Source organism: Heteronotia binoei, chromosome 11, assembly GCF_032191835.1.
Source record: "Heteronotia binoei isolate CCM8104 ecotype False Entrance Well chromosome 11, APGP_CSIRO_Hbin_v1, whole genome shotgun sequence".
Lineage (NCBI taxonomy): Eukaryota > Metazoa > Chordata > Lepidosauria > Squamata > Gekkonidae > Heteronotia > Heteronotia binoei.
In genome coordinates, this window is record NC_083233.1 from 48,219,694 (window position 1) to 48,242,243 (window position 22,550).

General features: G+C 45.2%; 1 protein-coding gene across 3 annotated transcripts; it reads left to right on the forward strand.

The window, feature by feature from the left end:
- The first annotated feature begins 392 nt into the window (after positions 1–392).
- Positions 393–17,556, forward strand: PLP1 (proteolipid protein 1). 3 transcript variants are annotated; one of them, XM_060248934.1, is made up of 8 exons: positions 440–559; positions 8,940–9,047; positions 10,731–10,917; positions 11,948–12,104; positions 14,601–14,769; positions 15,343–15,416; positions 16,346–16,411; positions 17,250–17,556. In XM_060248934.1, exons 1-8 carry the CDS (start codon positions 556–558, stop codon positions 17,319–17,321), a joined length of 837 nt encoding a protein of 278 aa, XP_060104917.1. In that variant the 5' UTR covers positions 440–555; the 3' UTR covers positions 17,322–17,556. The 3 variants fall into 3 exon arrangements, with proteins under 3 accessions (XP_060104918.1, XP_060104917.1, XP_060104916.1); XM_060248933.1 differs by having other exon boundaries at positions 442–559; positions 11,948–12,209; XM_060248935.1 differs by lacking the exon at positions 8,940–9,047 and having other exon boundaries at positions 393–559; positions 11,948–12,209.
- Positions 17,557–22,550: the final 4,994 nt, after the last annotated feature.

The window sequence follows — 22,550 nt, forward strand, 5'->3', positions numbered from 1 at the left end:
CAGCTGCACATATGTGCCAGGTCAGGCCAGGGGCAGGGCACAAGGTGGGCCTGAAGTAGAGCCTCATACAAATAAGCCCTGCTGTCACCTGCAAATTATCCAGTAGCCAATTCCTTCCTGACCTTGAACGCCACTTCAGAAATCATTCTGATCATTTTCCATTCCCCCATTTCCCAAACACAAGGCACTGAATTTGCAGCAAAACCCTCTGCAATTCCTTGCCACCCAGAAGTCTTGAGGAAAAGAAACTGGTAAGCAAAAACGAAGGAGCCCAGCAACACAAGGGACAAACACAAGAGGCAAGTGTCCAGATGAGAGTTAAGAGGGATGGGACAGTGAGAGGAGGAGGAGCAGGAGGAAGGGGGGCTGTCCCTTTAAGGGGGTTGGCTGTCCACCCAAGAGCCCTTTTCTTGGCTGAGGACAGGGCAAGAGAGAGAGAGAGAGAAAGATCCAGGGGGAAACAGAGGGAAGGCACAGAGGCAGCGGCAAAGGATTGTTCTAGTGGAAGAAAGGCAGGAAAATAGCCAGCGGTTGTTTTCCTGACATCTGAAAGCAATGGGTGAGTTTACAAAGCAAAGGAAACTTTGCAAATTGTTTGATGTAATGCTGCTAATGCGAAAGGCATTTCGTTCCACTGAGAAAAATTATGGGTCAAATCCCTGATTAATTCTCTGAATGTTCCATTTATTACCGTTTTGCTCATAGAAATAGGATCTTGGACTAAAAGGACCAAGTTGTTGGACGTGTTTATAAAAGAAAGCCCAAGGAATTGTGGGTCTTTCTGGCAGGCAGGACAGTTTCAGGCTCTCCACTAAATATTCCAAGCTGGTGAAGTTCTCCGGTGTCTGGGGAATACGTGAATTAATTCTGCTCTGGAAACCTTCTCTAGTGCTGGGACATTGAAGTGCTGGCATTCCACAGAAAATAGCTGGTTTGAGGAAATTTTCCTGCTTAAGAATAACCAAGAGTGCAGAATTTTCTTCTTAAACTCTGAACTGAACTGAAATCTAACCAATGACATGAGAAGCTGAAGGGAGAAGTAAGGAGATTTCTGGCTATTTGGTTTCAAGATCTTAGCTAGTTTGTTTCCAATTTAAAATAGTTTTTATTGAACATTATATAGTGAGAAACATGGGGTTGACAGGGAAGAGTCCTTTTTACATATTCTTTTTATCCAAATAGAATCCATACAAAGTACTGCAATATGTCAGTTGCTTAGTCTTGAGCTATTAGTTTGGTTAGATTCAGAACAAACATGCAGACATTATTATTGCTATTGTGTAGACAGCATTACTAATAAGCATTTAGAGTATGCACATAGAAATTTCTTAAGCAGCAACAGCATCCCTCCAGAAGGACTCTTGATGTTTCATCTAATTTATAGTGGCTGTGATGCAGGGGAGAAAGGCAGGTGCATTTGTGTAGAGAAGGAGAAACATTATTCATTATATCCAGTCAGGACTGACATGTCAGTTGAAACATTAGCCAAGTTACCTATTCTAAAAGCCATTGATGACGGGAGCAAGGAGCCCAGGGAGGTGGTGTCCTTTGGGAGATTTCAAGAGGCTGGGCATTCAGCATCTGAGGCAGAAGAACGGGAGACTATGTTTTGGCTAAACATTGACCAGCCATATCCTTCCAACCTGATATTGTGACTCTCCATACTAGACATGCGAGAAAATCCATCAAGTGTCCCACATCTACTCTCCTCCCATTAGTTCTTTTCCTTGTAAGTACTTGATGGGAGACACCAGGGATGGTCTTGCAGAAAACTTCTGTGAAACATTGTTTAGATCAAACACAACCCCATAAAGTGGTGCATTCTGTGTTCATCAATCTGTCTGAACTAGCAGAGAGGAGAACAAGTCCCAAACAAAGATGGTATCAGGTGAAACAAAACCGAGAGAGAGAAAGAGAGGTTTATAGACACAGATTGAAAGAATATTGCCACATCAGCGATGATGCTACCATCTGAGTCACAGCAGCTGTGGCATTCAAGAGATTTGGCTTTCTCCATTTCTTGGATCTGGTACTGGCAATGTGTCAGCACGTGCTTAAAAAGTAGCAAGACACAAGGCAGTGACCAGTTAACAAATTCAGAAGGAGGCATGGCTCATAAAGCTTGATAGTTCAGCAGTGCATGTGAGTAATACCACTACAGAGAGGGCCTCTTTCACAATAACTTTTTGGGATGACAGCACCAGTGCCACTTGCTGAGTTGTTGACCGAAGTGTAGCTCACGGGGAGAGTTTATCTACTAGACCAAGATCCACCCAGTCACCCCCAGTTCACCAGCATATATACACCTTGCTTTTGACCATGACCTTGCAGGCATGCTCTCACCAGGGGGGAGGGGCGGCAACCCTTCCTAGCAACTGGTGCACAGAAAGGGGAGGTCACTTGGGCTTCTCATTCACCTTGTGCTGCAGATGACAGGTGGGACAAGTAACCAAACTTTATTCACATCCAACACAACTTCTGAACAGTAAATTGGAAGTCTTAGTGACATCAGCTCCTTACTGATAGTTAGTCAGCCATCACAACATGCAAGATGAAATTTCTGACCCATCTCAAAGAGATTTGCTCATGCAGTGCTGATGTTGCCTGTGAATGCAAGACAAGCTTCTGGTAGGATGTGAGGGCAGGAACAGCTCCAGATAATAGATTTTGAGTCCTTTCTGGATGATGGGTTGCACCAGCAGCCACTGGCTCCAGGCAAAAGGTTTATTTATTTATTTTTGCTGGTAACTCACCGCTAATTTATGGTGACCCAGTAGGGTTTTCAAGGCAAGAGATGTTCAGAGGTGGTTTGCTATTCTCTGGCTCCATGTCCTCCTGACCCTGGTAGTCCTTGATGGTCTCCTATCCAAATATTAGCAGGCGCCAAACCCAGATTAGCTTCCCAGATCTGAGGAACACAGGCTAGATTGGGCTATCCAGGTCAGGGTAAATAATCCTTTCCCAAATTAGCCAGTTTATGGCTGAAGAGAAAGAATAGGACTCAATCCGCAAACATCTCTTTCAGATCCAAAGATTCAGCAGCATGGGACTCACAATGACTGTATATATTTTTTCCTCGCTCCTCTTTTCCCCTCTCCTCTGCCCAAGAAATCTGAATAAAAAGAGGAAGGAGTACAACCTACTTGAGGAATCGGGTCCTTCAGGGATGGATGTGGAAGTTTAAACAGCCAAGTTACTCCTGCAGCGCTGGCAACCCTGTGCGGGGCACTTGGTGGCCCTTAGTGGCATGGAAGAAAGTAGTGAGCAAGACCAAGCCATCTGACCCTTGCAGCCCTGTCAGAACTATGTTAAGGATGGTTCCTGCAGGCTGAAGAGCCAGCGACTCCTCTGCATCCTCACTAGCTCCTGGACAGGATTCAAACAGGGAAAAACAAATCCTGTCCTGTGTGATGCAACCAGAATTTCCAGAGAAGGGAGCATACAGCCTCCCATACCCAGTGCTCTGCCTCTTGGCTTGCCTGTCTTTCCAGTCCTGTGACATTAATTTTTCCAAAGTCTCCCCCCAGCCTCCACTCAATAACTGGAGCAAAAACTGAGGTAGAATTCTTGTGATTTCTGCTGTCTCCCTTCTTGCAAAGAGAGGCAATCTTTTTGTGGGTCTCAGAAATCTAGCTGGTTCTGAAGAGCTAGCTGGCAAACAGTTCAAAGCAATGCTAATCATGCAGAGCATTAATAGGGCATTTGGTGGGGGTGGGAATTCAAAGAAAGTATTGCTGTTTTTTTAACAGCCTCCCCTCCCAGCTTCTCTAATGAAATTCTCCTTGATTTCCAAGCCTTCATTCACCTCTTGTTTCCCACTGGTCCAAAGCTCTGTCTGAGTCTGAAAATGATAAGCGTTTCCTTGGTTACGAGACATGGAGCTTCTCTCTGAGAGGATGCTCAGATTCTGGGGGTTTGGAAGAACCTGCAGCATGAGCAGGGTGTGCATAAGATGGAGTGGGGGGCTAAAATAATAATAATAATAAAAATATTTAATTTGTATCCCACCCTTCCTGCTGAAGCAGGCTCAGGGAAGACTTAAACCTCCTCTGGTACAGGCAGACCGCTTAGGATACCATGTTGGAAGGCATCTCTTGTCCACTATTTAAAAATATCTTTTACAATTATTGCATTAAGCCATAACTAGGGGGGGGGATTACTCAGCTTTGCAGCCCTAAGATGAGCATCAGTGTCCAAGATTTCTACCTTCCGCTGCTCTACAGAGAGATGGTGCAGACATATCATTGGGTGAAAGATGTAGTAGGAGCTGAGACTTCTCTCCACCCTGTCCTCCCAGTTGACTATGGAATTATTTAATATTGGCCAGGTAGAGACAGGCATCCTACTACACCAAGCCATCTTATCATCCCATCCAAAGTCCTGGGATGATAGGACAGCCTGGCATAGTAGGCTTCCTGTCAGCTTGAAGCCTTCAGCAAACCATCCAGGACCCTTAAAATTCCTGGAGACTAAGTCATTGTCCAAGAAATCTTCTTTAGGTCTCAGGGTCTAATAACTTGATTTAGGATCCACCCAGTCTTGAGCTAGGAGTCATTCACAGTCCTGGTGAGGATTCTGAAGCACTCCTCTCTTTGAAGCGTTCCTAGTTTGAACTTGCCTTTAAAGCTATCCTTTGTTATACTTGCAAAGCATAGATGCAGCTTTCTTCTCACCTGGAGGGAGTGGGGTCCTCTTTCCCACTAATAGAGAATGTTGTTATGCCCTGAAGTGAGTTGCAGGCTCTGGTCATCCCAGTCCCCAGAAGCTTGACATGGAAAGTTAGCAGTGGCCCCAAATGATGTCTTGAAGCAGCTAGAGACATGGAGGTTTGGGCTCAGGTCTTTTCATGGACTTCATTAAACTGCTCCTTCTGTGACTGACAACACTTTTTCTGAGTTCTCCCATCCTTTCTGGTCAATACCAGTTTGCAGGACTTTTTTTAAATAGGAAAAAACCCAGCATGAACTAATTTGCATATTAGGCCACACCCCCTGACATCACCATTGTTTCACACAGAGGAAAAGCCCAGCATGAACTAATATGCATATAAGGCCACACCTCTGACATCACCATTGTTTCACACGGGGGGGGGGGAGCCCAGCATGAACACATTTGCATATTAGGCCACACACTCCTGACACCAAGTCAGCCAGAACTGCACTCCTGTGCATTCCTGCTAAAAAAAAAAAAGCCCTGCCTGTTTGTAAGAAAATGTGTCTCCTTTGAGATCAAGCAGACAATTTTGCCTGCATGGAACTGATATGCACAAATGCCAGCAAATCCTGGCCCTTTGAAAAGCCCTTGTCCTCCACAAGGAGCTTGGTGTTTCTTTTGAGTTGCCCTTTCTTACATGGTTGATAGAGAGATTTCTGTCTCCCCTTTCCAGATGTGGTTTTCAGGAGGCGCAGAGGCTTGGTTTGTGTTTATGGTTGGGATTGCTCCAGGGGACCTCCTTGTGGCTTGTAGAGGTCATTTAGAGGGCATGAAACTGGGTGCCCAGATAGAGTTCTCCTCAGGGAGAAGATGGTGTTTTTGTGTTCTCACAATGTGTCCAATATTGCTGTCATTTCCTGCCAAAGAAGACCTCGATGCGGGGTTTCCCTCTTCAGTCTATTTTTAATTGGGGTAGGCAAAGAGTGTAAATTGTTCCAGGCTTCACAGACAGAATGGGCCTTATAAACCTTAAATGACAGTGCTGTATTTTAATGTTTGAGGTGATCAGATCCTTTTCATTTTGAGCAATGATCAGTGAAAAGGTCAGCCTAAGGTCTCAGGAGTCATTTGGGTTTCTTTTGGGCTTCATTTACTTGATTCCAGTAGGGTTCTGTTCTGATGGTCCAGTATGGCCTGCAAATTTAATCTACATATAATCCCTTTGGTTCTTTACTCCTTTTCCTCTCTTCACCCTTCATATTCCCAGGCCCATCAAGAGCCTGGACGGTTGCCTGGATGGGAGGAGGGGCGACGGAGCCCCTAGCCCAGCCAACAGTAGCCAGGAATATTAATTGACTCAGTTTACGTTCCTCTTAGGCAGTATTGCCAACTATTACCCCCACCCCCAAATCTCACACACTTGAAGTCCAAACCCCAGTAAAAATGAGAGGGTTCAATGTGCAGAAGGAGTTCTATTTTTCTTCTGGTTCCAATAGTATCTGGTTTTGTTTTTGTTTTGTCTTTCAATGTCCAGGACACGAAATCTTTTTTATACTGCCGCATCATATTCATTTGTCTAGTTTAGATTTTTTTTAAAAGATGACATGCATATCTTTTGCTTTCAAATGGAGAAAAAAACAACATTGACATAGTGTACAAAAAAAGGAAGGGGGCTCTGTGACGAACCCTGAGTCTTCCAAAGGGCCCACTCCCTCCCTCCCCCCAAGCCCATCCTGTACCAGCCAGGGTTACTCTCGGCTCCCACACACCTCATCAACGGGAGCACTGTTTCTGTGGGGGGAGCCTGAGCCAGCCGGGCTAGGGTAGGAGGGCCAGGGAGGCAGGGAGCCAGGCTCGGAGGCTCATCCTCTTGTCTCGTGTCCATTGTTCTGCCTCTGAGCACAAGGCTGGGGATTGTGTTCAGACAAGGGACTCTTTCTCTCATCTCCTCCTCCGAATATTCTCCCCCTCCTTCTGAACCCCAGATTCCTGCACTGTGCTTTTGGAGCGTGCGGCTTAGAGTTGCATCCCAGGGCTCTGGCAGCCAGCAAGAAAAGGAGGCGAGGAAGCCAGGAACTTGGGCCAAATGAAAAAGCAAACAAACAAAACACAACAACTTTATCCTTCTGTCTTGTGTGCAATGAACTGCAACATGGTGTCATCTGTGCCAGGGCCCATGGTGTGATCAAAAAGCCATGCTTAATTGGTGAGGGTCCTTGTCTTGTCCAAGTGCAAGATCAGGCCTGCTAAATGTGGAAAGCATGGATTACAAGAGGCATACAAGTACAATAGGCTAGAAATGAAAAGCTTCAGCATTGAACTGGAAATGGGTTGAGCAAACACCTGCCAGGTAGATGCAGTGGCATTCATCAGCTCTCTTAAATGGCTTAAACAGAGCAGTGGATGGCACACTTGTTAAAGATGCGAGGATGCATTACAGAAATGTCATTCTGTAACCAACCTATACCATTCTAAAGGCTTTAGAAGTATTAGTAGTACAACCTGTTTGCCCTGGCAAGATCCTGTTTGGAATTCTGAGCTCAGTTTTGGGCACTAGAATGGATGACAGGGCTTCTGAGACAGTGGCAAGGTGATACAGGCCCCGTGGAGACAGGTTGTGTTTGGAGAAGATGGAGGAACTGAGCATGTTTAGGTTGAAGAAAAGGAAATGAAGGCTTCTCAAGCATTTAAAAGGAAATAAAAAGGATGAGGAAGAATGACTTGTCAAGGCAGTAGATGGCCTTCTTTGCTAGGGAGAGCTGCCCCATTTCCAGATAGGCCATCAAAGAAATTAATTAAAACTCCGGCAGATTCAGCTCCACCAGAAACTTCTATAGCCCTGTTGCAAACCCAAAGGTTGGTGTGCATTTTACAGTCTAAACATTGACTGAAATTACCAAGAGAAGATTGGAGAGGGGGATATTCTTCAGTGAGTGACATTAGTGTTCTTGATGGGGCAGTGCACTGTGTCTCCACACTGGCTACAGACCTGTGACAAAACCATCAAATAAATGGGCTGAAAAGAAAGGATATTCTGCCAACCGCTGCTTAAGTTGTTCAGTTTCCACAACCACCATGCTCCTCTTTTTCAGGCTCTGGTTGTTTGAGGCTTATGGTGAACCAGGTCTTTAAAGCAAAAGAGACAGACAGTTTCATTTGTCAATGCAGACTTTTATAAGGGTCTTGAAAATGGTTTCTAAAGTCAAGCCACAATAGCATTTGTAGTGAAATAATCCAGTGATTTGTCTACCGCAGACAATAAGTTGTATTTAGATTTGTGTAACATTCTCATGAGAAGCAGGGCATTCACTGCTGGGAAGCCCAGGCCGAGAAGCCAACAGGCACCCTGGGAGAGGCTGTGGGGAGTGTGATGAGAACCTAGGAGACAAAGGGGATGAGAGTACCCCAAAGAAACTCTATCTGATGACCTTTGGAAGAAGAAGAAGGAAGAGAGGAATGTATAAGCTGACTTAAGCCAGAAAGAACAGTTGTTCAGGTCAGAGCCTGCAGTGTGGAACGATGATGGGTCTCATGGCACTGATTATAAGAGCCCAGTGAAATTACTCCAAACTGACTGGGCAAAAGTGGGGAAGGGACTGAGGTCACGTGGGGCCACTTTGGCTCCTAGCCGAGAAGAAGGATGACCAAGTAGTTAACTGCAGGCCTTTGACCACCCACTTTGTGCCCATCGCCTCCTTCAAACTACTCCAAAGCCCCAACAGATGCCATACATAGAACGTGGGGGTGGGAGACTTGCCAAACTTCAGCAGGCCTTGTGGTGGCCAGTTCCACGTAGCACTTTGGAGGGGGCTGCTCCTAAATAAGGCTAAGAGAATAGGCCTCCCATTGTTCTCTGTTTGTCTCCTCTTGCCCCTGGTCCAGCCCTCCCCAGAGCAGAGTGAATACTGATGAGCTTATCCAAGCTTGGTGAGAAAGAACAAGCCCCCTCTTGTCCTTTGTGCCACCAAGAGATCAGTACAAGCGGTGACCTTGGCCCTTGGTCCCATCAGTTTCTGATGGGCTCATTTTTCAAGGAATGAGAAAAACACTTTGGAGACAGGGAAGGAGGGAGGGAGAGAGACCAACCATGGGAGGGAAGAACTGCCATATGGCTTGGACTGGACTCCAGTGCCTCTCAGAGGCTTGAGAGATAGGGGGGAGAGGGACACAGATCCTCAGGGACCCAGGGGGATTCCTGCCCCCAGAGCTAGTGGGAGGAGGGAGTGTGGGTTTTCTGCACTATGTTAAGCATTCTTAGGTTTGCTGTTGTATTTTTTATAATATAGATAATGTTAGTGATGTGCCTGAGCCAAAACCCCAGAGCCAAACACCTCCACAAACCACGGGTCCTCAGAATCCAAACCTGGATCCAGTTCCACAACCGAGTTTTCCAGGTAGCCCTTATCTCCATCTGAACCCTTGAAAACCCAGAGCCAAAAGCTCTTCCCCACACTGTAGGTTATGAACAGAGCAGGACAGCTGTGTCTCTTCATCTGCCCTGCCCCTTTCCTCTTACAAAATGTGCTCTCTTTGGAGGGAGCTCAGCCCTTTCTTGCTGAGGGCTCAGGCAGGTTTGATTTCCCATGTCTTTACATGCAAGTGCCCCCTTGTGGAGAGCACCTGTTAGGCAGAGCGTGACCTCTGTAGGTCTCATCCAGCAGTCCAGTTGAAATCCCAGAGGGCAGGACTGAGCTGCTATGTTTGGACTCCTTGTCAAGTTATGGGGATGGCATTGCTTAGCTTGGCTTATTGCTGCTGCCAGCCAAGATTAATTCTTCCACATTTCTGCTTCCCTCCCCCAAAGTCCACAAATGGGCATATCCCTGTCCTTAAATGCAACAAGGACAGAGTGTGATACCAGCCCGGCTGGATACAAGATGGGTTAAAAAAAAGAAGTTTGGAGAGCCACAGAGCTGATTCTTGCAAGGAGATTTCAGATGTCTGCTCTGATGACTTCAGCACATTCTCATGCAGCAGCACTAAGCTCTGCCTTTGGATTGAGCTTCTCTTGGGGTGATATCCAGCTTCTCTAAAATCAAAGCAACATTGTTGAAGTGCCAGAAAAATATCTTATATTTGCCTTATTGATGGGAAGGTCCAAAGGGAACAGTCCCCATTTGTCCATGCAAACAATATAAAAAGGTAAAGGTAGTCCCCTGTGCAAGCACCGAGTCGTTACCGACCCATGGGTTGCATCACATCATTTTTTTTGGCAGGATTTTTACCCATGTATAAAAAGGGCTTCTGAATGACTAGCCAGCTGGATCCTTTTTTTCCTGCATCCTCTGTGCCAGCCTTTTCCTCATCCAGGTACATTTGCATAGCCTGGTTCAACTTTCACTGTCTTCTTCAACTTTCTCTACTTCTTTAAACTTTGGTGCCAAAAAGGAGACACCAAATCGTCTGGGTGTTGCCTGCAAAGGCTCTGTGAGTTAGACCCAGCTGCAAGAGCTCTGGAAAGCAATTCCAGGTCTAAATTCCTTTTGGAAGCCAGCCTAACTGGTCCTGGTGATCTTGGAGCCTTAAATCATGAGATAGGCTTGAAAACCTTGAGACTTTAAAAGAACCAAAAGACTGCAAAGGTGACATCTCTCTGTGTGAAGGGATAGCAATGTACCTGAACCAAACCTCCAGGGCCAAATACTTCCACCAAACTATGATTAAGAAAGCTTTGAAGGGATCCCCAGCTAGCCCCAAGTGAAGGTTAAGTGAGTGTTCTGCCTTCAAGTGGAAGCAAAGATCATGAATAGAATCTCACCCCATCCACTTCAGTTTCATCTACTCCTTTGCTGAAGGAGCTAGCAGCTTTCCTTTGGAGAGTAAGGCTCCTACTGAGGGTTTTTTTTTAACCTAAGAGATTTGTATTTAGGTCTTCTGAAACACTGGTTCATTATAAGTGGACTAACTAATGCGATGAAACATTTCTCTCTCTCCGCTATGTCTCATTCCTGCATTAATATACTTTCTTTTAACTGCCACCACCACATAGGCTTCCCATCCTCCATACTGTTCTCTTTTTCACCATGAGAATGTACAGGTTCTCTGCTGCTGATGGAATCTCTCTTTTCTCCCCCCAGGTTTATTAGATTGCTGTGCAAGATGTCTTATTGGGGCACCTTTTGCCTCACTGGTTGCCACTGGGTTGTGTTTCTTGGGGGTAGCACTCTTTTGTGGCTGTGGGCATGAAGCACTCACTGGCACAGAGCACCTGATCGAGACCTACTTCTCCAAAAACTATCAGGATTATGAGTTTCTGATTGATGTGTAAGTATCCTCTCCATGGCTGAAGCTCCTATATCCTGTCCCAGCCAATGCTGCTCAATTTTGGACTGAGGAAACAAGAGAAAGTCTTCCTGTTTCCCACCTGAGTTGTAACCACATTTAAGCCTCCCCAATTTAAACTCAACCCAAATTAAATGTCTCAGTAAAACTGTCCCACTTGGAAAACCTGCATGGCCAGCCCCATCTGAAGACCAGGTACTCCATAGTCACTCCAAAATGGCCACAGATGTTTCAGGTGATCATTAGAACACGCACAGGCTTTGCTGAGTCTCCTCATTCGCAGCCTGGGGGATGGTTAGCCCATGGGCTTTTAGCACCCTAGATTCTTTCATTTATAAAAGATAACATATAAATAGAGGAAAAATCAGTTCCATCTAATTTGGTGTCCCTTAAAAGCTGGCATCCTAGTAAACCTCCTGGTTTGCCTATGTGGCCCAGTTGATTCTGCCACACTTACAAGCAGCTGCTGATTCCAGCAAAGGGTCTCTGCCATGTTGACTCATCCCCAGCTCTGAACTCTGAAAAAAGCCATTGCATTAGCTTTTGGGACACAGGCTGAGATTGTTACGCATTCTGTGCTCCTTTGCTGTGTATTTATTGCTTAAGTATGTTATCTATTGGATTCGTGGTAAGTATGGTGGGTTCCTTGAGAAGTTTAATAGGTATGGAGGACTCCTGGCATCTTGTCCTGCTAGGCAGAATGTGACTCAAAGCTCTCCCCTCTCCAAGACCATCATTTTACGCATGTATGAGCCTAGTAGTCTCTTCATCACATGGTGGGCCTCCTTTTGGCAATCCAGGATGTGCTATCCTCCTCCCTTCTCCTTCTCCCATGGTCCAGGAACCTCAAAATCTCCCTAGACCCTTTTGAATGACTGAACCAAGACAAGGCCTTGCTAATACCAGGAGTTTATTTTGCTTTGCTCAGAGCCCAAAGACTATCTCATCACTCCAGTACTGGGATCAGAATAAAACAACTACAAAAAGCTTCCTCCCTTTTATCCCTCTGCAGGATCCATGACTTCCAATATGCCATTTATGGGGTTGCCGCTTTCTTTTTCCTCTTTGGAGCCCTCCTGCTGGCCGAAGGCTTTTACACCACTGGCGCTGTCAGGCAGATCTTTGGCGACTACAAGACCACCATCTGTGGCAGGGGCCTCAGCGCTACGGTAACAGGGGGCCACAAGGGGAGGGGTTCCAGAGGACACCGTCAAGCTCACTCTTTGGAGCTGGTGTGTCACTGTTTGGGAAAATGGCTAGGACATCCTGACAAGGTGATCTTATGCAGAGTTTGCTTATCCTTTGAGCCACTTGATGGGCATGAGACAGCAGTGACTGGTGCGGCAGAGGCACCAGGAACTGAAGGGAGCAGCTGCACTGAACTGACAGCATCTTAGAAAGAAAACTGCACCAGGACTGCTCAACCCTCTTCCTTCCCTTCTCTGTGCTCCTCCAGGGTCAAGTGCATCCCTTGTCATCACTGTGTAGAATCTCCCCAATTCTCACCTTTACTTTTATCCTTTATTGATGCTAATTCATTCATTTGTCTCTGTTTCCCCCCCTTCACTATTTTCTTTCATGTTTTATCTACCAGCCTCCCCACTCTCTCCATTGCTTTAAGGCATCTCAACTTACTTTGTCATTACAGTCTTTTAAGGAAGAGCCCAAATGTTCCCATGGACCTGGATAGTGTTGGGCAATGGTTATTCATTGCAAAAAGTTCCCCCATTTGGTAAAATAGCCTGGATCTAGGGTTATTGAGGGGTCCAGAATTTCATGGAAGTCAATGAAATTTCGGCCTCTAAGTGCAGTTTGGAGGGAAAATGGCTGCCGGCCTTTTCATCAAAGCCACATGATGCACTTGGGCTGCCTATAATAAAATTCCAGCTTCATGGCTTTTCAGCATGTGCAAGTTCAACCAAAAGCAGGTGGGAAAAGGGGATACAGTTCACAACAGATTGGTTGGGCATTTGGCTGCCCACATTCTTAAAATGGGCATTTCTAAGCCACTGGCTCGCCATCATCCACCTTTATGAACATGCACACAGGTGAGGCATGTTCTTTAAAGTCTGGGCTATTAAATTTACAGGTTCTTGAACTCTTCACTGCTGTCCCATTCCCTATCTGTAATCACTGCACACACAAAAAGCAATTGTGATAGCTCCATTTATGGTTGTGCCAGGAAGTGGGACTAGACTTCATGTGCATCTGATCAACAGAGAGCAAATGCAAGCCTTTACAAATAAAGAGAGGCATCTTGGCATCTCTGCATTGTTGCTGCTCATTCGAAGGCCAGCTCAACTTTGCAACAGATATTCAAAGCTACCTGTCCTTCAGAGAGTGGAGTGGCTTCAGAAATACCCATTTTAATTAAGACCTCCCAGCTTACAAACCAAGATTGGTTCAGATCAGGGGAGCTGAGCAGAACAAGTGCTGTTTTCTCTCAAGACCAATTTCATCATTGCACCTCTTGGGTCAGATGTTCAGAGCCAGGAGCACACAATTCATTATCTCATGCACCTAAATCACACATATGCACAAATTTTAGGATACAGATATCACAATGATATAAATTCTGCTGTGCAAGCAAGTCCTGGGAAGCACATTACAGAAGTGCAACCCAGAATTTGTACAGAAAGAACTGCCTCAGATAGACACATATGTAATTGAGTGCTCCTCTCCTTGGTCATCTGACTCATTCAGAAACATTGTTCACACCATTGCGGCTTTTCTGCACAATGAAAATGTCACACTCTCTCACACACAAACATCTTTACTTCTGCACAAAATAGCAACATTGTGTTCACCAGTAATATATAGAATGACAGCTCACATCCTCTTTTAAAAAGGAAACGTTATCACTTCCCAAAAAGAGGCAGCTGGAGGTATGTTGCTTTTAAAAAGAACATGGCTAAGTAAGAACTCCTACATGGGAGATTATATAATGGAGGACTCCGTTTCCAAAGAGATAGATCAAGACAGATAGCCATGTTCATCTGTCTGTAGCAGTAGAAAAGAGTAAGAGTCCAGTAGCACTTTAAAAACTAACAAACTCCTACAAATTTCGTTAGTCTTTACAGTGCTACTGGACTTTTACTCAGTTTCCAAAGAATGAATAGCCCAGGGCTAGACAACAATAAGGGTGTGTGTACTTTCTTATGCTACATGTATTACATAATAGGTTGTGCCCACATCCTGGTTAATGTGGTGCTCTCATGGTCACACACCCCACATTGCAATTGCAAAACCTTTGCCATCTGCACCAGTATGGTTCTTTGCAATTTTATCCAAATACAAATTATTGTGCTTTGATTACTGGATAGTATGTTTATTTATCCCATTACAGATAACGCATCCTCTTCAAGGAAGATGTGCAAACTGCACACAACAAATAAACCTGTGTTCATTCATTTCACAAGGAACCAGTTGTGCAGAAAGACCACAGTTGTTTATATTAGCACAACTGTACATATATATTTGCATGGATGCATGGGCAGAGCTGCTTAGCCCTTCTGCCACCCGATTGGCTAGAGGTGCCCTTTCCCTCTCCAGTAGGAAGAGGTTTTCTCAGGTCATTTCAGTCTGCAGATCTCCAGTCTCATGCCCTTGTCTCTGAAGGCTCCCAGCTGTCCACTAACAGTTCTTGCTGATTTTGACTGTTTCAGTTTGTGGGCATAACCTATGTCTTGGCCATCATATGGCTCCTGGTCCTGGCCTGCTCTGCTGTCCCTGTCTACATCTACTTCAGCACATGGACAACATGCAACTCCATTGCAAATCCAAGCAAGACTTCAGCTAGTATTGGCAACCTATGCACTGATGCCAGGATGTATGGTAAGTGTTGTGCATCTTTGCCTTGCAAATGTTGCATTTTCCACATGGTTGGCACCATGGCTAATATATAACTTCTTTTCTCAATGAGCAAGCCATCCTTGGTGGAAAGAGGGTCTTGAAGGGAAGAGATGAGCTAGTTCTCTTGAGAGGACAGCCAGGGATATTTGTGGGGTGCTGCAGTTCATTTCCTGGAAACCAGCCTGAGAATCTGATCTTACTTTCCTCACACCCAAAAGATGGACTGCCAGTAGTGTTTATAAAAGAAAACATGCTCCCATGGAATAAACTAAAAGTTTTTCTTAGAACTGTTTTCTTGGTCCCTTGAAAACTCTCAGAAATCCTCCTTCCCTACTTCTCCTGGCTGATGGAGTAAGTCACAGGGGACCAGAAAAGCTTCTTAGGAGAAAAAGCAAGCTACTGCGCTGATTCCTTTTTTTTTTTTTTTTGGCAACCAGTACCTCATCTGTCTTCTACTTTCCACATAAACTTGCTTATTGTAAGAAGGTTTGCTCTGTGTTGGGAAGCAACCTGATCTGCTATCAATTTACTCTGGGTGTCTTGTGTCCCACACAGGTGTTCTACCCTGGAATGCATCTCCAGGAAGAGTGTGTGGACAGAGCCTTCTTTCCATCTGCAAGACAGCTGAGGTGAGTTCCTAGCAAAAAAAGAAAAGAAAAAGTACTGAAAAGGAAAAGGTGAAACTCCTCACAATTGAACCTGTGAAGGGGGTATGATAGAGGCCATAGGGCCCCCAGGAATGGCTTCTTTTTTGTATGAATTTTTTACAGAACATTGTTAGGTGAAACAGCCTTATACTGAGGCAGGCCGTCATCAGTCTATCAAACTCAGAATTATCTGACTGGCAGGTGCTGTCCAGGATACTCCAAACACCTTTTAAATGTCAGGGACTTAACTTGAGACCTTTTGCAGATAAAGCAGACACCCCTGAGACCAATGCTCCCTCTAAACTGTGGAGTCTTGTGAGCAAAAATTCTGCTTTGTGAGCTGCTGGCATTAAAGTTGAGAGTGAGCAATTTGGCTGCTGCATAAATTAGTTTTCTTTGGGGCCACCCTTCCTGAGTTAAGACAAAAATGTGTGAGCTAGAGGCTAAAAAACTGTGAGCTAGCTCACACTAACTCATCTTAGAGAGAACATTGCCTGAGACATATTCCAAGCCGCAGGTGAGCCCCTTCTGCTTTAGGTTGCCTTTCAGAGGACTGTCATTTTTTTTCCTGAACACATTTCATTAGTCATTGATTTGGCCATTTGCTATCCCCTAATTCACTCATCATTGAGTAAATGGCAATGTCTTAGCTGCTAGTTGAGAGAAAGTACAGGGGACATTATCACAGCATTCCCAGATGCTCAAGCCTATGGTTACCTATGGAGAAGGAGGAAAACAAGGTTGACTACATGTGATGTAGCTGCAGCTCTCCCCTTCTTGTTTGCCAGCCTAAGGGTGTAGTAGCATGCATTTTGACATCTGACTTAATGGGCTACTGGCTCCTCACAGCTCGCAGTATGCCTGTTCAAAAGCAGTCAGAATTGATATCTGCTGTTGACCTTTCCTTACAGTTCCAGATGACTTTCCATCTGTTCATTGCAGCATTTGTTGGGGCTGCAATCACACTGGTGGCACTGGTAAGTCATTCCTTTAATAGCTGTTCTCTTTATTTTATTTACTTTATTTATAGTCCACCTTTCTCAGTGTGACTCAAGGTGGAGTACATGAAATAAACAGTGCAATCAGACATCACAAGACCGCTAATGAGCAATGCAGTTAAGTTCAGAATGCTGATAGGTCAATTTTAACATCAAATCAGGGGGAATAAATTCTAGTGTGTCAGGCCCTATAAAATGCAGAATCCCTATGCAGTCTTTGCAAATGTGAGTCCCAGAACTGAACTAACCCTTCTTGGCTGGGTGGGTGGCAATGAGAGTCTCCAGTGGAAGCAAGAGCAGGAGTGGGGAGGGAGCCAAGGGGTGTAATCTGAGAAGACTGTGGACAAAAGGGCAGAGCACCTCTAGGGACACGGAAGTTCCACCCATTTTCCAATTATGATGCCCAAAACATAGTCTTTCAATAACAAGAATAGCAGCATTATTTTTCATCCAGAGAATTATACAGAAAGTGCAACTCAGTAACATTTAAAACCAAACCACAAAGAAACACAGTGTTAAAATGAATACTCAATTAACTTAAAACGGGCAATCCCAGTTTTGGCCACTAAAGATAAGTCTGAACAAAGATGTTCAGCATTGCATTGGGAAAAGTCTGGGCTCCAATGGCTTCTAGACATGTCCTTGTCCTGAGAGTCCTTCCTCGCACGCTCTCGGCCATATCACATGGATGACATTGCTGGAGCACAACTGGAGGGCCACAACAGGACACATGGGATGGTCACTATATTACTTTTGGGGGTAGCAGGGTGCTACCCGTCTGATCTCATTTCCTCATTCCTGCTTTCTGCCCCACCAGCTCACTTACATCATTGCAGCCACCTACAACTTTGCAGTCCTCAAGCTCATGGGCCGGGGCACAAAGTTCTAAACGACGAGGGAGTTGATGTCGCATCTACAAGGCGCCCTTCGTCCCCTAACGACAAGGCTTTAACCTGATGCAGTCACGCTACACCAAGCCTCCTCCTCTAACTCTGCCCATTGCCCTCCTCTTCCTCTACGCTATTTGACACTGGGTGTGTGGCAAGGGAGAAGAGACACCCCACTCCAGCAGCAGAGCTCTTTGCACCCCGGTACCTCTGAAATTATCTGGCCTCGTGGCAAAAGCTCATAATTTTAAAAAGGTCTGCAAAATAAAAGGAATTTCTTTCCCTCAATTTGCAAGGAGAAATGCAGCAAATTTACTCCAGCTTTTCTGCTCCCAAAGACAAAGGATAAAGACGAAATCACACTTGTTGTGGAAAGGTGAGCCTATGAGACAGAGAGAGAGAAGGAAGCACTTGGAGCTTGCTAGAGACTTTTCTTGATGCCGCGGAAGGTGGAACTTCCATCACTCTTGAACAAGTGACAGAGGACACAAGAATGAAATAAACCTTTATAGGATCCTACCTGCCACAGCCCAGGCAAGGGGTTAAGAGCAAGGATCTTCCTGATATAGGAAGAGAGCACTGACCCTGTCTCCAATGCTACCAGATCTCTCCTTCTCTTAACCCAACCAACTTTACTGAAAGCATTTAAGGAGCTTGGTGCCCCTACAACCAAGGGGGCCTCTTGTTTTCATACTTTGAAAGAGAAGAGCCAGGCTGCTCTTCTTGCTTCCTCTGTGCTGCCATGTTGCTAACCAGCTGAACAGATATTGGTATTAGCCTAAGAGTATCTGTAATAACCAGTAGCTTGAATGTGTAATGCTAGAGGCTCCTTTGCTGTATGTGGGATAACTCTTTTGGACTGCACATCTGTGCTATATGCCTTTCCTTTTGTAACCAGCTGTGGAAATGAACTTTCTCCAACCTTCACAATGGTGCTCTTTTCTCCCAGTGACATTTGCTTCCATGTTTCTATACACAGATGATCTTTTGCAGAATCTAATATTTGCTCTTTTGGTTCTTGTTGCTATTTGCTGTCTTCAGCAAGCTGTAGACATTTGCCACAAACAGTATCTGAATCCTGAATATTTGAAGTCAAATTTAGAGACCAACAGATAGAAGAGCATAGAATATTCTGGGTAACTGTAATTCCTGAAAATTGAAATGAGTTGGTGACTGTGCAGAATGAACCTCATGGCGTGCCAAATAAGAATCTGAAGGCCAAATTTTTTTTAAAAAAAATCTGGAGACACCAACATAGGATTGGGACTTCATGATGTCACTGTGCAAAGAGAACCAGACAGCAGGTCACCTCAGGAAGTGACACAACCAAAAAATCAGGAAGCAAATGATCCATGGCCACTAAGACTTCCTGGTTTCAGCCTTAACCTTCACTACTTAACCACAAGTAGAGAGACCGAGGTTTGGTGCTTATCTACTGGGGAAACCAAAATCACAGTGGCAGACAGCAGGGATGCTAGAAAGAAGGAGAATGGGCCAAGATAATTCTGCTGAGCAGGAATGCTGGCCTAGATCAAACTGGTTAGGCTGACAACACACATAGGGCAAAAGATGAGATCTGATTAAGGTGGGTAGGGGTGGGACATGAAGAAGCCAGTCAAGATCAGGACAAGTGAAGTCATCTATATTTCATATTTCACTTTGATTTAACTAATGCATAACCCGCACCCATGTCCCCCAGCCCCCTTACTCTCCCCAAGAAATACAGGAAAAAATAGTTAATAAGCTGAAAGTGTTTTTATCATTCTGATTTTGAATTTTGACTTTTTAACAAAGCATAAAAGATCATGTTTTTAGAGACTTACCTTACAAGGTGTATTTTATAAAATTAAAGAAAATAAAATTCAAGAATGTCTGAACACAAACACGCACATTTTGTTTGCTTGTCTTGGACTCCATCTGACATCACACATTGCAGAGCACTCTACAGATTCTTAAAGGGTTAGTAAATCTTTTACATTACATGGATTGAGCTAGAGGGAGACAAAAACTGCCTGGAGTTGAATCTAAGAGCTGCCTCCAAGAGACAGAATTCTGCAGGGTCCTTTTCCAGTGCTATGACTTACACTACTGCAATGTCTATTCAGTAGTATTAGAAACCACCACTACAGCTGTCTCCTTCCTCCATAATGAATGGTAAAGTACCTTTGCTGCTGAGGACAGGTATACTCCTAACCTACAATTTAAAAAATCCCCACATACTCCAGCGGGGTACAGAACCAGAGAACAGGCTGAATGAAAATGGAAAAAATATATACTGTTTCAAAAGTTGTAAGATGGCAGGGTATTAATGCAGGGGAGGAGACTTGCTGATGTTTTGAAGAGCTTAGTGAACATTCCAGTAGTACAACTCTGAAACAATTCACTTCTAAAGACATTTGCTAAACTACAATTCAGTTCACAAAGGGGTGTTAGTGTTATGCTAGAGTGCTGTTGCTCATCCATGATGTCACAGGCACTAGCCAATTGGGGACATATCTGCTGTTTTGACTGCTATACAGCAACACACCGTAAAAACTGGTTAGAACTGTCAGTGTATCCTAGCAACAAAATATTTTTATCCTGTGCTGAGAAAATATGAGAGACCCTCAAGAGAAGTGTGAGATGATCCTGCACAGATAAGTAAACATTCCCCAGCCTATTATCACATGACTGAAGAATCTGAAGGCCGTCCCCCAAATGAAAACACTCGGCTCCCTTCTGCCCAGCTCCTGTCCTGTCTCACCCCATCTTCCAGCCCTGATCTCCGTACATAGCACCCACGCCAATAGGAACGTGTGGGTCTATCAATGAAGCACATTGTCCACAGCTCTCCCACATACCACAACCATTCTTTCTCTACACTGAAAGGACCCCGTGGGTGTTAAGATCGGCTGAGAATCAGGAGCGAGCCATGTAAACAAGGCCTGTTCTCTCACTGCCAAAGCAGGCTGCTCTCTCAACAGCATCAAGAGAGTGTATGGAAGCCCAGGACTGCTTCAGAGCTGAGACTGGCTCCTGTGCTTCAAGCAGGAAGAAGATGGTGTTGACGGAGCACCAGCCAGGTTTCTCATGGGACAAAGATCAGCACCAGGGCTTTTTTTGAGTTGGAACGCTCAGGAATGCACAGGATGGCTAGAAGGTGTGGGCTGTAGGGGGGGAAATGCAAGGGATGATTACTTAGTGGGGTTAATCACATGAATTCAGAGTAAAATTCTTTCTAGGGATCACTCTTCAATTGACAAATTATCATAAACATCATCATCATCATATGGCTTGGCATCAGGGGGATCTAGTATGCAAATGAGTTCCTGCTTTTTCTACAAAAAAGCCCTGTGTGAAACAATGGTGATGTCAGGGGGTGTGGCCTAATATGTAAATAGGTTCCTGCTGGGCTTTTTCTACCAAAAAAGCCCTGGTCAGCACAAAAATAAAGAAGTGGCGTATCTGTTGGCCCAGAGGATATAGAATATGGAGGGCAGATACACAATGCAGTGGCCAGACTGAAGGTCTCCTGCACATCTCCTCTCTGCCCGCTCCACTGCACAACATTTTGAGTTCCATTATGGAGGAATATAAATTTAACAGATGACACTGTCCTAAGCCACTTCCATGCCTGTAAGCAGACAGCTTCCTAGTTTAAACAGTCACAATCAGGACTTTTTGGGTAGCAGGAACTCATTTGCATATTAGGCCACACCCCATGATGCAGCCAATTCTTCAAGAGCCTACAGGGCTCCTATTACAGGGTCTACTTTAAGCTCTTGAAGGATTGGCTACATCAAGGGTGTGTGGCCTAATATGCAAAGAAGTTCCTGCTACAAAAAAAGCCCTGGTGACAATCATACTTTACCCCATTGCAGGCTCATGGCTTCTGCACAGAATGATCCCTAGAGCTGCAAGTATTGCACTTGAATACACTGCACAGCTCTTCAGGTACCTTTAGGCAGAAAGAGGCAGATAATTATCCCAGATTAATTAATGCTTTGCAGGTTCAGCACCTGCACCAGATCCTATCACGATGCAATAAATAATCAGCATATCTTGGGGTTATGCTCCACTGTTGTAGCAAAGCCCAGCATCCTTCAGCTGCCTAACAAACAGCCGGATAGCTAGAAGGTATGGGGTGTAGGAAGAAAAATGCAGGGGATGACTAGTGGGGTTAATCACATGAATTCAGAGTAAAATTCTTTCTAGGGATCACTCTTCAATTGACAAATTATTATAATCAACATCATTGTATGGCATTGGATGTACTATAGCCAGAGATCCTAAGATTGTCTGGCAGTCTAAAGTTCTAGCTCTTTTTACATTATGCACCACTAGGTGGCGAGCTAGACTTGTTTTTAAGGCCAGAGATGTTTCAAAGGTGGTTTGCCACTACCTGCCTCTGCATCAAACCTGGTATTCCTTGGAGGTCACCCTTCTAAATATTAGTCAAGGTTGAACCTGCTTAGCTTCTGATATCTGGCTAGCCTGGCCTATCCAGGTCAGAACTCAACTGACAAAAAGAAAAGCCAATTAAGGGGAAAATTTAACTGCAACAAGACGTCTGGGTACATAAGAATGCAAAAAAAGCGAAAAGGCTTAAACCAATGCCTACTCCCATTTAAGAGGGATGGTGGAACTTCACTTGCCTCAGATGTTTTGATCAGCCAATGGTTATGTCCTGGAGTTGTACCAAACAAAGGCTCTGAGGCTGAAAACAGACGGGCATTTTGGGGCAGCTGGGAGGTGTCCCCAATTGGACCGGCGCAAAAAGAGCCGTTCGGGAGCCTCCACACACTCACTCGCAAGCCGCCCGCCTCCGGTGCGTCAGGCAGCTCGGCGCCTCTGCACGGGAAGGCGACCGGGAAGCCGGGTTCCTCTTTGATCCCCCTCGGGGGAAGTGCTGATGCGCACAAGCGCTCTCATGGGGTTCTTTAAAAAAAAAAAACCCGGAAACAGCTTTGGGCGGCTTGGAAGTTCCACCCCGCCAAGCCGCCTCACTTGCGCCCCTCCCCTTCCAGACGGGGGGGGGGGGAGGAGGCGACTACCTGCTGGCTCAAACATTTGTGACCACTTCCAAAGTGATTGCTTTTCGAGCGGGGGAAGCGGCCAGAAGGACGGGGTGAGTGCGGGCTGGGGACGCCCAGCAGATGTTTCTGTGTGGAGGGATTATTTGGGCCGACTTCAGAGGCATCTCTGAGTCGGCCCAAAGTGCCGGTCTGTAATCAGCCAAAGATATTCAGTGG

Bases quoted from the DNA above. Each gene is read 5' to 3' on its own strand.
- PLP1 (XM_060248933.1), top strand. The intron at 14,770-15,342 runs GTAAGTGTTGTG...TGTCCCACACAG, and splicing joins CACTGATGCCAGGATGTATG to GTGTTCTACCCTGGAATGCA. The intron at 15,417-16,345 runs GTGAGTTCCTAG...CTTTCCTTACAG, and splicing joins CCATCTGCAAGACAGCTGAG to TTCCAGATGACTTTCCATCT.